This window comes from Mixophyes fleayi, chromosome 6 (genome assembly GCF_038048845.1).
Source record: "Mixophyes fleayi isolate aMixFle1 chromosome 6, aMixFle1.hap1, whole genome shotgun sequence".
In the NCBI taxonomy this organism is placed as follows: domain Eukaryota; kingdom Metazoa; phylum Chordata; class Amphibia; order Anura; family Limnodynastidae; genus Mixophyes; species Mixophyes fleayi.
Genome location: NC_134407.1, coordinates 196543889 through 196558131, shown reverse-complemented (window position 1 = coordinate 196558131; position 14243 = coordinate 196543889). Strand labels below are relative to the sequence as shown.

Genomic DNA, 14243 nt, shown 5'->3' with positions numbered 1-14243 from the left:
CCAGCTCCCTGAGCTGCGAGCTGAAATCCAGCGAGTAAATTACCGTATTAACGGTTTTTACACACAGGATTACCGTATGAACGATATCCCGCCGTCAATTGAATATGCCCCATAGAACGGTTTGCTCAGATTGGGATCATTTTAACCCCCCCCCCCCCATCCTGCTCAACCTCAGACATTTCCTGTATTTTACAGTTTTCTTGATTTTTCTTCAATTTTACCTGGTGCCTAGATAATATACAATGGTGGTTTTATGGTACATAGTTTTGTTATTGTTTTTTTTATAGAAGACATTAAGTGCAATAAAATAAAAGCACAAATAAACAACAAAAATTATTTTAACATTATTTTATCTGGGTAAATTAAAATTGCAAATTAAATACAACATATTTCACAATCACTGTTACAGCAATTTTGAAATCAGTACCCGTTGAGCTATGCAATTTAGTAAAAAACCCAGCATGCACTGCAAGCTATTGGCTGGCTATCTACTGGCAAAGCATGCTGGGGCTTGTAGTTTCACAACACTTGGAGATCCAAAGGTTAGCCAGGCCTGGGCTATAGATATAAGGGTGACATTATAAGAACTACCATCTCCTTGCCAGTTAGTTGGTCTTCATTAGTAGAGAATAAGTGGGGGGACATCCAGCAATCCCCTCACCATCCATCAATAATTGGTTAATACAACTTCCATATTGGACACTTGGAAATGAATGATAAACAATATACTATACTATGAGAAATGGGTTTAGGCTTAGGTAAAGTGAAATTGGTTGACCCATGAAGATGTACTTAATGTACCTGTAACGTGTCCTGGAAATTCTGTGCATCTTGTGGTCACATGTTACTAAAATAAATGACATGTGACTTGGACACTGTTTTTACCTGCTGTTAAATAGTATGAATTAAATATTTATATAGAATAAATAACTATAATAATGTTGCATGAAATGCTATAGCTGACCATAACAGATAGTCAGTCGCTAACAAATTCACAATCCCTGCATATAAGAATTTAGAAATAGATCCAAGACATATATTGCACTGTTCCATTATAAAACACAAAGCCTTCATTGCAGAAATTAAAAGAAGTGAGAGAAGAACTGCAGAGTATGGCAGAGTGGCTGAGATTTCCTGAAGTTGTGTAGATGAATCTGTATGTTTGTGTCCAGAACTTCTACCATGTCTGTTTCTGATTGTCCAAAAGTATTGGAATGCTTATGTGTACGTATCTGTATGTCCAAACACCAGCATATGTGTTTTATGTATATGTGTATATATATATATATATATATATATATATATATATATATATATATATATATAATATAAAAGCCTAGCAGCGTGTGTTAGTCTGTGTGTGAAAAAAAAACAAACAACAAGGCTGCAGCGCCACCTGCTGGGTGGAGTTATACACTGACCTATTAAATTCTTAGCATTATCTAATATATAAAAGTAAAAGCCTAGCGGCGTGTGTTAGTGTGTGTGTGTGTGTGTGGAAAAAACTATTTTCTCAGAAAGGGCTCATCCAATTGACCTGAAATTTGGTATACTGACATTATTTGACAAAAAAATTAGAATAGTTGTAACACCCCCTTGTGTATTAAGCGTTGTGAGGGTATATATATATATTGAACCACGCAGATGCTTCTCACCTTGGTACTTGGTTTTCAGTGCCTCCACCCGAATCTCTGCTTTCTCTTCTGGGGGGTGTTCAAAAGATACACCAGGGGGAGATTCGGGAAACCCCCTGCCCAGTATTAACACTCTGTGACAAAATGTGTGCTGCAAAAGCCAGCCAGGCACATTTATTTAAATGGAAATCCTAAATGCAGCTTTGTAATTTTATAGAAAAATATACTTTGGTATAATTTGAAATAATAGTGCAAACAATACAATACAGTAATAAAACAGTGTGGATGAAAGTGGCGCACCACTTCTTACTATGCACACCCAGTTAACACAAAAACTCGCAATAAATCAATAACAGCATACAATATAATATAATATATAACAATATAACCATTAACTGTCACAGCTTTATACACATGAAAAAATATATCAGATATCTTACTTGCTCCTGATACTGTGAATATCTTGCAGGGTGAATTTATATATTTTCCCTTATAGCCCTACAATGTACTGCCAAACACACACAGCAGTATTCAAACACACCACACAAATAGAGCAGTGCACTGCAAGTTGGGGCCCTTCTGTATGTATGCAGCATGGCATGGAAACATCATGTGTCCAGTTTGCAGATTTTGGAGGTCTTTAAATCACTTGCAGTGAGGTACAGCAGTCACAGTATGCAGACCCTCCTCTAGCAACAACTGTAAAATCCTTTCTAATTTGTATCCTGGGACTTGTAGTTCCACAAGTGCTGATTAGACACACACTTGGTGCATATTTACCTGCCCACCCATCTATCCCTAACTCTTCAGCCCTTGTGGCCAGATATAGTCCAAACCCCACTTGAACAACAACAGATAGATAAAAATAACCAGTAACTTATCTGCACCAGTGTGTCACAGGTCTGAACTTGATTATCTCCAAAATGGCTGACTTGTAAAATGTCCTTCTTCAGAGATGCATGCAAACCTCCTCCTACAGCTTCAAACTGTGGCTTCCAGCAGGTTCTGTTCAAAACTGCACCGAGCTTTGATATCTCTGCAGACTGCTCTCTCTGCTCAGATCACTCATCCAGTGCCCTTCTGCCTAGGGTCACCTATCTGAACTGGTCACACAGCTCAGTCTCTCCCAGGATGCTCCTCTCTCCCTCTCTCTCTCCGCCCTCTGGTTTCTCAGTCTTCTTAGGCTCCGCCCCCTCTTCATAACAGCTTTCTGGGAGATGTAGTTCCTTCTCCTTGACTGGTAAATAGCTATATGCATCTCTTTTCTTACTGATGCAATTGTGATTATTAGCCCCTGGGTGCTCAAGTCCAACTGCAGCATCCCCAGGGGTTACACACTCCCCCTGTGGGGCAAGTCCACAATGAACAAATGATGAGGCTTGTCCCACATCCTGCAAATTTAAAGGGGTTAAGACATCCTGTCTAAATACATTTTCACATCCATACACAACAGGCCCTGGCATAACAGATATGGGAGTCAGATATGGCCACTGATAGACCCAGCTAGGATGAATCACCTTAGGAATCTCAGTCATATGACCTAGACTATCATAAGTCAACATCATTGGGGCTCTAGGGGTCCTTTTAGGCCGACCCTGGACTGGTGGGTTCCCTTCCTCTCCCCCCAACACCCTGTTGGGGCGTTCAGTGCATCCTCCATCTGGATCAACGACGTCCCCATCCATGTCAACTTCCTGGTTAGAGCCTTCCTCTACTGAACACTGAGAATCCAACCGTCCAGCTACTCTTGGGTTGACACTTTCATCTGAAATGGCAGGCATAGTTCTCCTTTCTTCTACTTGTGGAGGTCTTACAGCGGCCCCCTCGGTAGACCTAGTGAGCCTTCTGATATCTTGTCTCCAATCTATTTCTCCCAATTTACCTGGAGCATCATACCTCCAATCATCTCCATCATCTTCTTCTGTGGTCGGTTCTCTGATTCGCTGTGATCTTCTGGGTGTGGACACTTTTGGCTCATCTGTTTCAGGCTCCTCCCAAAACCGGACACCATCTCTGATGGGAAGCAAATGTTGTCGATGGTATGTCTTTATAGGGCCTGTTAGCCCCTCGGGCCTAATTCGATAGGCTGGGATGTCTGGCAATTTTGCAACCACAACATGAGGATCCTTTCGCCAACGATTGGCTAACTTGTATTTCCCCGGGAGGCCCAAGTGTCTAAGTAAAACCCTGTCACCTGGCTCCAGAATATGCTCCTTGACCTGTAGATCATAACGACCCTTGTTTCGTTGTCCAGCTTTTGATGCAGCTGCTTCCGCTAGTCTGTAGGCCTCCTTTAGTTCTTGTTTCAGCTGCTCCACATATTTCAAATGGGGCTTTTCTTGGGGATCAGCAGTGTCCATTCCAAAACAGATATCGATTGGTAATCTAGCCTCCCTTCCAAACATTAAGAGATATGGGGAGTACCCCGTGGACTCGTTTTTCGTGCAATTGTAGGCGAGGACCAAATGGCTGATGTGCCTACTCCAATGTGCCTTTTTTTTAGTGTCCAAAGTGCCCATCATGCTGAGAAGGGTCCGATTAAATCTCTCCGGCTGCGGATCTTCTTGGGGATGGAAAGGAGTAGTCCTGGACTTCTTTATCCCGCAGACCTCGCACAGTTCTTTTATTAGCTTGCTCTCAAAATCCCGACCCTGATCTGAATGAATGCGGGCAGGCAGTCCATAGTGGACAAAGAACTTTTCCCATAGGATTTTTGCCATGGTCACAGCTCTCTGGTCTTTTGTCTGGTAGGCTTGAGCATAACGGGTGTAATGATCTGTCACCACTAGAATGTTACACTTGTTGCTTTCATCCGGTTCCACTGATAGAAAGTCAATACAGACTAACTCTAAAGGCCCATTGCTGGATATATTCTTTAAGGGGGCAGCCTTTTCTGGGAGGGATTTTCGAAGTATGCATGTCCCACAAGATTTACAATAACTCTCAATGTCTATCTCCATTTTCGGCCAGTAGAATCTATCTGAAATTAAACTCATGGTCTTCTCTATTCCCAGGTGGCCGTGTTTATCATGCAACGCACGGAGAACCATGGGACGGTGCTTCTTTGGCAATACTAGCTGTTTCCTCTCTCTGCCATCTTTGCGGCTGGTTTCTCTATACAGTAGCCCCTGCTTCACCACCAATGACTCTCTCTGTCTGCTTAGCAAAATAGCTTCCTCCGTTTTCAAACTACTCGGGTGGATTCTTTGTCTGTGTTTAACAGACCACCTAACTGCTGCTATAGAGGAGTCACTCTGCTGATCTTCTTTGACTTGGCTTGAACTCAACTTCTGAAGATCACTGAGCTCCATTTGACTCAGCCAGCAATATTGTCTTGGTAGTGCATCTGTCATTGCCCCTAGAACTGTTAAGCATTCTTTGACTGGAGGCACGACCACACGTCCCTCGTGACACATCCCCTTCACCTCTGGAGCTGGCAACTCTATCCATTCTTCTTCCTGAGATTCCACAAACCTTCCCGGTAATCTTGACAAAGCATCGGCATCTACATTTCTTCTCCCAGGCCTGTACTTTATTGTGAAATTGTAAATGGCCAGCGCCGCCAACCATCTGTGCCCAGTTGCATCTAGCTTTGCTGTGGTCTGCACATATGTGAGGGGATTGTTGTCTGTATGCACTTCGAATGGTACTCCATACAAGTAGTCGTGAAGTTTGTCAACAACTGCCCACTTAAGGGCCAGGAACTCCAATTTATGCACCGGGTAGTTCCGTTCACTGGGTGAGAGACCTCGACTGATGTAATAGACTGGTCTTAACCTTCCTTCTTGCACTTGGTATAGCACTCCCCCAAGTCCCTCAAAGGAGGCATCTACATGCAGAATGTATGGTAACTCTGGATCGGCATATGCCAGAACAGGCGCTTGAATCAGGCAGGTTTTCAATCCTTCAAAAGCTTGTTCGCAAGCCTCACTCCACCTTTCCCCGAACGCATCATTTACCCGGAACAATGGTTTCTCTTTCCGATGGGAACCTCTTGGAGCAGGATAACCTCGAGTTAGATCTGTAAGAGGCTTGACAAGTTTACTGTAGTTTGGGACAAACCTTCTGTAATAGCCACAGAACCCCAAAAAAGACCTTAATTCCTTCAGTATTGTTGGTCGAGGCCATTCTTTCACCGCTTCTATCTTCGCTGAATCTGTAGAAATTCCTTCCCGATCCACAACATATCCCACATACTTGACCTGGGTTTTACAGAAGCTACACTTGTCAAGGGACAACTTCAACCCTTTCTTTATTAAGCGATCCAATACCTTGAGGAGTCTTTCGTTGTGCTCATTCAATGTTTGGCCAAATACTATCAAATCATCCAAGTATACCAGCACTTCCCTGAAATTCATGTCACCCACAACATCATCCATGCATCGTTGGAAAGTGGCTGGAGCCCCTGATAATCCTTGTGGCAATCTTTTGAACTGAAAGAATCCAACCGGGCAGATGAAGGCGGTTTTCTCAGCATCCTTCTGACTCATCAATATCTGATAGTACCCGCTGCGTAGATCTAGCACAGAAAACCACTTGCTTCCCTGAAGACAATCAAGGGCTTCGTCTATCCTAGGGACAGTGTACTGATCAGGAATCGTGCGCTTGTTTAATGTCCGGTAGTCCACGCACATCCGTATTTTTCCCGTCTTCTTTCTAGCCACCACAATAGGAGAAGCATAGGGACTCTCAGATCTCTCAATCACATCATTCTCTAGCATCTCCCTTAAATGTTCCCGAATATCATCCAAATCAGCAGGGGCTAGGCGTCTTGACCGTTCTCGGAAAGGTCTGTCGTCCGTTAGCCTTATGTGGTGCTCCACTCCTGTCGCTAGACCTAAATCCCAGTCCCCCGAAGAGAAGGCAGCCTCTCTTTGTAGCATTTGCATAACTAGCCAGTGTCGGTCTTCTTGACTAGCATCACTACCATTAAAGCATTGATCAAAACTTCCTATTTGTAATGTGGTTTCTTTCTGAGATTTTTTTCCCTCTTTCTTCTTATAAGCAGCAAGGCACATAGGATGAATCTTAAGTGTTTTACTATAACTTGCTCCTCCCACCTCTTGGCACCAGTTGGCCAGTATCTCGAACAAATGGGAGTTAGTTCCAATAATCACTGAGACATCTCGAGGTTCTCCTTCGGCCTCAGGACAGACAAGTGCAAGCACGTTCACCTCTTCTTCTATTCCAGCTACTTCCCGTGGGAACTTCAAAGGTACAGTGATGTACCCAAGGTAGGGATAATTCTTGTCACTCAGACCCCAGATGGTCAGTCCACACAATGGCTTTATGGGCAAGTCAGATAGATTATCTCGGTACCACTTCTCGAACACAATGGACACCTGTGAACCACTATCTAGCAAGGCCATACAAGGTCTCCCATTTAGACATGCCGGCACGTGAGGAGAGGGTCCCAGCAATCCTTTGGGCAAAAGACCCCATTCCAGGTGAGAGTTCCCCACAGTGTTAATGTCAGCTTTCTTTAGAGGGCCAGTGTGGGGGTTCCTGGTCCTCCCTTTCAGTTTTCCGAAAGCTTCCTATCCCGGTGGGATGGTGAGGGTGACCACCTTCCTCCCTTCCTCTGAGGACATTGTCTAGCGAGATGCCCAACTTCTCCACAAGTGAAACAATTGTTCTGTTTCCGAGTAGTGTTAGCTTCGAGAACTTGCCGGGGGTGGATGTTCGGGTGCAGTTGCTCGGTAGTGTGGTATTTCAGCATCTGTGCTTGAATCTGCTTCTGCATCTCCAACAACTGAGCAATCTGCTCACCTTGTTTCTCCACAATCTTCATTAACTCAGTGCTGGGAAGGTCAGCCTCGGGCTTTGACTGTACGACCTTGACTTTCTTGGTCACCCTCTCTCGGGATTTAACTATAGCTTCCTCTTGTTTAACATCTTGTACCAACTGAAGAAAAGTAGGTGATGGTTGTCCCAGTTGAGCATTTCTTATCTTCATCGCTACTGGGTCATGGGACAGAGCACCCCGTAACAACTGTTGCATACGCCTGTCGTCTACTTCTGCTAGGGGTATTCCTTTCTTTGACACAATAAGGTGGATCAGCTTGTCCAGCCGATAGATATAATTGGACAATGTCTCCCCTGACTCCTGATAGGTGTGGCGTAGCTGATAGAGCAGATCTGTTGCATCCTCTGCCATTCCATATTCCTGATCTAGAGTCGCTAAGTAGTGTCGTGCAGTGGCTTGGGGGTCACTTCTCCGTACAGCTTGGATTAGTTCTCCAGCGGGACCTCGCAGACTTTCAACGATCCGCTGTCTCTTATAGGGTTCGGAGCAATGCCATTCCTCCAGGTATTGGGAAGCCATCTCTTTCCATGCCTCGTAAGTTTCTTCCCCAGTAGGGACTGGTTTTATTCCTGAGAAGAGCCGGAGCCTTCTGTAGCCCCCTTCATGCTGTGACTTTCCTAACTGGTCTACCAGTTTCTGTACAGCAGTGAGGAACAGTTCGCTTTGATCCTCATCAGTTTTCCTAGTACTGGAGGGTGACTGAGAATTCTCTTCCCTGGCCTGAGGGAATACTTGTAGGTTAATATCTCCATCTGGAAGTTCAGCATTAAGAGGTGCTGCGACTAGCTGTTTTGGCTTTAACGGTATCACAATATGCCATTGTTGTTTTTGTGGCCCAGAAACGAGGGAGGGAAGAAAATCTTTATCCAATTCTGCTTGCGTCTCACAGAGGATCAGACTGGTCTTATGCTGATCTCTACCTTTCCATCCAAGGATTTTAGGATGTTCTACCCCATAAATCCTGTGGAGCACATGCAGGACTTCCTCATCTGTCACTCCCTGAGAGTCACCATAGATCCCTAAACATCGAGTTGGGGCCACAGTCTGTTGTTCACACCACAGAAACACTTCTTCTCTTATACTATCCATGACGTCTGTGCTGATGGGTTTCACTGAGTGTGTCTTCAGTATCTCAGCAGTGCCTCCACTGTAACACCCCCTTGTGTATTAAGCGTTGTGAGGGTATATATATATATATTGAACCACGCAGATGCTTCTCACCTTGGTACTTGGTTTTCAGTGCCTCCACCCGAATCTCTGCTTTCTCTTCTGGGGGGTGTTCAAAAGATACACCAGGGGGAGATTCGGGAAACCCCCTGCCCAGTATTAACACTCTGTGACAAAATGTGTGCTGCAAAAGCCAGCCAGGCACATTTATTTAAATGGAAATCCTAAATGCAGCTTTGTAATTTTATAGAAAAATATACTTTGGTATAATTTGAAATAATAGTGCAAACAATACAATACAGTAATAAAACAGTGTGGATGAAAGTGGCGCACCACTTCTTACTATGCACACCAAGTTAACACAAAAACTCGCAATAAATCAATAACAGCATACAATATAATATAATATATAACAATATAACCATTAACTGTCACAGCTTTATACACATGAAAAAATATATCAGATATCTTACTTGCTCCTGATACTGTGAATATCTTGCAGGGTGAATTTATATATTTTCCCTTATAGCCCTACAATGTACTGCCAAACACACACAGCAGTATTCAAACACACCACACAAATAGAGCAGTGCACTGCAAGTTGGGGCCCTTCTGTATGTATGCAGCATGGCATGGAAACATCATGTGTCCAGTTTGCAGATTTTGGAGGTCTTTAAATCACTTGCAGTGAGGTACAGCAGTCACAGTATGCAGACCCTCCTCTAGCAACAACTGTAAAATCCTTTCTAATTTGTATCCTGGGACTTGTAGTTCCACAAGTGCTGATTAGACACACACTTGGTGCATATTTACCTGCCCACCCATCTATCCCTAACTCTTCAGCCCTTGTGGCCAGATATAGTCCAAACCCCACTTGAACAACAACAGATAGATAAAAATAACCAGTAACTTATCTGCACCAGTGTGTCACAGGTCTGAACTTGATTATCTCCAAAATGGCTGACTTGTAAAATGTCCTTCTTCAGAGATGCATGCAAACCTCCTCCTACAGCTTCAAACTGTGGCTTCCAGCAGGTTCTGTTCAAAACTGCACCGAGCTTTGATATCTCTGCAGACTGCTCTCTCTGCTCAGATCACTCATCCAGTGCCCTTCTGCCTAGGGTCACCTATCTGAACTGGTCACACAGCTCAGTCTCTCCCAGGATGCTCCTCTCTCCCTCTCTCTCTCCGCCCTCTGGTTTCTCAGTCTTCTTAGGCTCCGCCCCCTCTTCATAACAGCTTTCTGGGAGATGTAGTTCCTTCTCCTTGACTGGTAAATAGCTATATGCATCTCTTTTCTTACTGATGCAATTGTGATTATTAGCCCCTGGGTGCTCAAGTCCAACTGCAGCATCCCCAGGGGTTACATAGTGAAGTCAGTTAACTTCCATCATCCCCCCTTCCCCCTGTGGGAGGGGTAGTAAAGGCTAAATTTACGAGTTGAGGGGTCAAACTAATTTTCGTGAGGTAATTTTACCTCATGAACACACATTAAAAAGGGCGCTTGCGTCGGGAAGTAACGCTCTTCCCCTGAGGAGGCCTGGGCTAGGCCCAAATGCATGACAAGTACCTTTTTAAGACCCTAAGTAGCTTGATTTGACTAGAATGCATGAGTATCATGCACGGGTTAACTTGTGTATATATATATATATATATATATATATATATATATATATATATATATATATATATATATATATATATATGCTCAGAGTGGATATGGAGAGGTTGACCTAGTTTTCTATCTGTTTATCTGTCCAAGAAACATGTTAACATATCTTCTATTCTATCTCATCACAATCATTGGGTTTTGTTTTCTTCATTCTCTTTGCTGTTCCTGCCAGTTATTTCATACATTCACACCTGTTCGGACCTTGCAGGTGGTATTGCTCTCGCTTTATTATGCTCTATACTGCCCTCCGGTGCTCAGTGAAGGATTGGGGCTGGTGGAGGAGCCACTTGTTAAAAAGATATCAGATCGTTCAAACAAAGTTCGTGCTCCAGGAGGCTTCAGCCTTCAACAGGCAAAGCAGGAAGCAAGGAGAGTGCGTGCACTGAGGACCATGATCAGGGTGAGACAGGACATATTTTGTTTAATTTTTTATTATAACCAAATGAGTTAGTAATGTATCTTCCATCTGAATCTAAATCCTACAAGTCGGACACTGGGGATACACTAATTATAGCTCCAAATTCAAGTTAAGAGACAATGGGCTTTGTAGGAATAAAAAGTGTTTAGCAGAAATTATCATTTCAGGTGTAGAAAGATTAGTAAGAAGTAGGAACATAAGTAGTTTTGTACTCGATAGGTGAAGTTGGAGGTAGAGGGCGTTCAAGCTGAGAAGGGACAATAGGGTTGAAGAGTCTTCTGAAGGACAATTGGGGAGCAAGTCAGGAGAGAGCGTACAACTTAATTGAAAGAAGTTTTGTGTCATCAGCATCATCAGAGATGGGGCACAAATCCATAACTCTTGATTAACATGCCATAGGACAATGGAGAAGACAAGAGGACCTATAACTCTGCTTATGGAAGAAAAAGACCAGTGAAGTTGAAGGAGATTCTGAATGAGTAGGTAGAGAGCTAGATGAGAACCAACATAAGATATTGTCCATTACACCAAAGGAGCAAAGTAATTGTGGTCAGTGTCATAGACCACCGACAGGTACTGAAGAATTTCCAAGGACCTATGACCTTTGTCATTCAGTCAGCCAGAAGACCTCCGGACTGTTTAGTCATAGGGCAATACTAGCCAATAGCAATACTTAATGCTTTTTGTAAAACAAAATAGAATATACCAGATGAAAGGAAGATAATGTTTCAGTGTTACTGGGGAATAAACACTTGAGGAACTCAAACAATATTTGAGGAAATAAGATTCTGAGGACAACTAGTTGCGTGTGAAGAGAGGTTAGCAGAAAAGAGTGTGCATAAAGGGCTGGTTATGGGACATGCAGGAGTGTGGTGGGGGAACGATGTGTTTGAAACCAGAAAATGATAGTAGGGGAGTATCGATAGACAGCCTGGCATGAAAGGACCCACCAAACTGAGTTGAAGCTGGATCCCGGGTAACTCTGAGAGCACTCCGTATTACAATGCAACCGATTGAACTCCACCTAAAACTAAAGTTGTACTTGTGGTGGAATTATTTTTTAATCCAAGGAAAAGCCAACAAATGAAGTTAAATGGAGAGATGTAGAAGCAGTAAAGGGAAGAGGGTAATTTTATAGCGTTGTTAAGATTTCTCATAATAAGTGTGGGAATTTTACAGGATTGGAATATGGGATACAGATATTACATAGAACCATAGAAATTAATAAGAGCTGCTTGGCCCATCTTGTCTTCCCATTTTTTTATTAACCTATAGTAACCTCAAGTACTATATATTATTATGTGTGTTTAGAATAGTACCTACTGAGACATTTTATCACAAATTGTATATATAACCTGTTGAATGTGTTTAACTACAATGTGTTTTATGTGCAGAGTTGTACAGGGTACATGGTCTTCTTTCTTCTGGTGCTGCTGATGAATTTTCAAAGCAGTTTTCATGACAACAATATCCGGCTCCTTCACTCCGCTATAAAGCAATCTGTGACCAGGGCAGCTGGTGCCCAGAGGAACTTTACTACAATCAGAAGGTGAAGTCATGATGATAACAATCATAGACAATCTGCTATAGGGGTGAGGGAGGATATAGTTATAGCCTCATGCCACACGTGGTGATGCGCTCTGTATTTGCAGGGTTTCTGACGTATGGCACTGGCTAGACAGCACATTACCTGCTCACCTTTACAGTGACCCTCGACTGACCTTGTTGGGATCCCCACGTTTGTGCCAGCTTAATACTCTACCTTCATCAGGTGAGGTCGATAACATTTGTGACAATAAATTACCACTGTCATTGTCATTTTTTTTTAATATAAATTGTATTTTACAAAGGAGATAACAAACCTACACTATGTTTACAGCTGTTATTCAAATACAAGATATATTTTAGGACTTGTTTCATTGGCCGTTTCAGGTTGGTCTTCCCTCTTGCGTTCGCAATCCGGTTCTTTGAAGAAGATATCACCAGAATCTCCTGCCACTAACTCGGCACACGCAGACCTCTGCACCAATCTTACAGCGGAACCAAACTTTCCACATGCTGGGTAGGCTAATCAGGATAATTGGCGTATGACGCATAGGACATATTAGTGCTAGGTTCTGATGAGGCACAATACAAGAGGCACCTCCATCTGTGTTATTTGCCCCAAGATATTTTTTAAGTAATATTTTACATTTATTTTCTCTAATTATGAACTATCATTAAACATATATTTATATTGTAACTTATGAAGTCTATGAGCAATGTACATGTATATCTATTTATCTGTGCACTGCCAAGATCAAACTGGACCTTATGCACAGGTGGTCTCCAAGCCTCAGTGGGCACTCGCAGCATTTTGGACACAAGGAAACTATTGGAAAGTTACTGAGTTCCCTCTTGTGTGTCTTTCCATTAATTAACATATATGTTTATATTTTATGCAATTGTTCAGATTGAGTGCTTTTTTTAAGAACAAACAACACAATCCAGCACTTTTCTAAGTGCCTAAAATGTCCCAAGGGCATCTTATAAGTTCTACCCACCCATATAGTCCTCTGAATCTGGTGCCGCCGCTATATGTACTCAACATGCTTGTTGTGTTTTGCAATAGGCACCTTATCATATCAAGGGGTAGATTTACTAAAGCTTCTAAAAAGGAAAGTGGAGGTGTTGCCCATAGCAACAGATTCTAGCTATCATTTATAAAGTACAGTCTAGAAAATGATAGCTAGATTCTGATTGGTTGCTATGGTGTAATGTTCATTTTGTTGCTACCAATAAATATTGTCCAGTGCGACTATTGTGGTTCCAACGCACAAAGAGATTTAATAGCAAAAGATAGCAGGATAACAGCAAGTCATGATGATGCATAAAAAGGTATGACATTTTACAGGAAAGTATAAACTGAACACATTACATTACGCAAACTTGTCCTGGGCCCAGGTGCATATTCAGGCTTGTAGTCTGCAATCAGAAAGAGAGATTTAACACTGGCCCAGGGATCTTATATGCAGCTTCAGTTAACAAATAAACAGTGATGATGTACACAAAGATAAGCTAAGGTCTTTCTTCATTGGTCCAGGGGTCAGGTCAGTCCAGTACAATGCAGATCATAGGTCAGTTCAAAGGATTTCTCTGATAAGGTGTGGACAGCTTACTCCAACAGCTGAGCACATGTGTCTGAGGGAACCGACCTAATCCAGTTTAAACCTACCTATTTGCATTCCAAACACAATATCCTTTTGAGCATTAATCCTTTACCTTTCATGACTAGCGATCGCAGGAAGCGATCGCTTCACCGATAGTAGCGGATTCCTGATGCTAATGTGCAGATTAAAATGACACTAAACATAATACATTTCCTATATCCTGAGCGTTAGATACCATTATATAGTTTTAACATTATATTAAATCTCTAAGTCTATTACATTTGAATATAAAAGAATATGTGCTAGAACTTTATTAAATGTGTACTATTTACAAATGTAAGTGTAAATGTAAGTGTGTGTGTGTGTGTGTTGTTTTCCCGTGTGATTGCACTATTTA

General features: G+C 42.5%; 1 protein-coding gene across 1 annotated transcript in view; it reads left to right on the top strand.

The window, feature by feature from the left end:
* LOC142095421 (polycystin-1-like) overlaps positions 1-14243 on the top strand; it is a 90658-nt gene that overhangs the window by 71943 nt on the left and 4472 nt on the right. Inside the window, 4 exon segments of the mRNA XM_075178367.1 lie at positions 10488-10679; positions 12092-12246; positions 12350-12468; positions 12630-12759. Coding sequence (XP_075034468.1) covers positions 10488-10679; positions 12092-12246; positions 12350-12468; positions 12630-12759 — 596 coding nt within the window.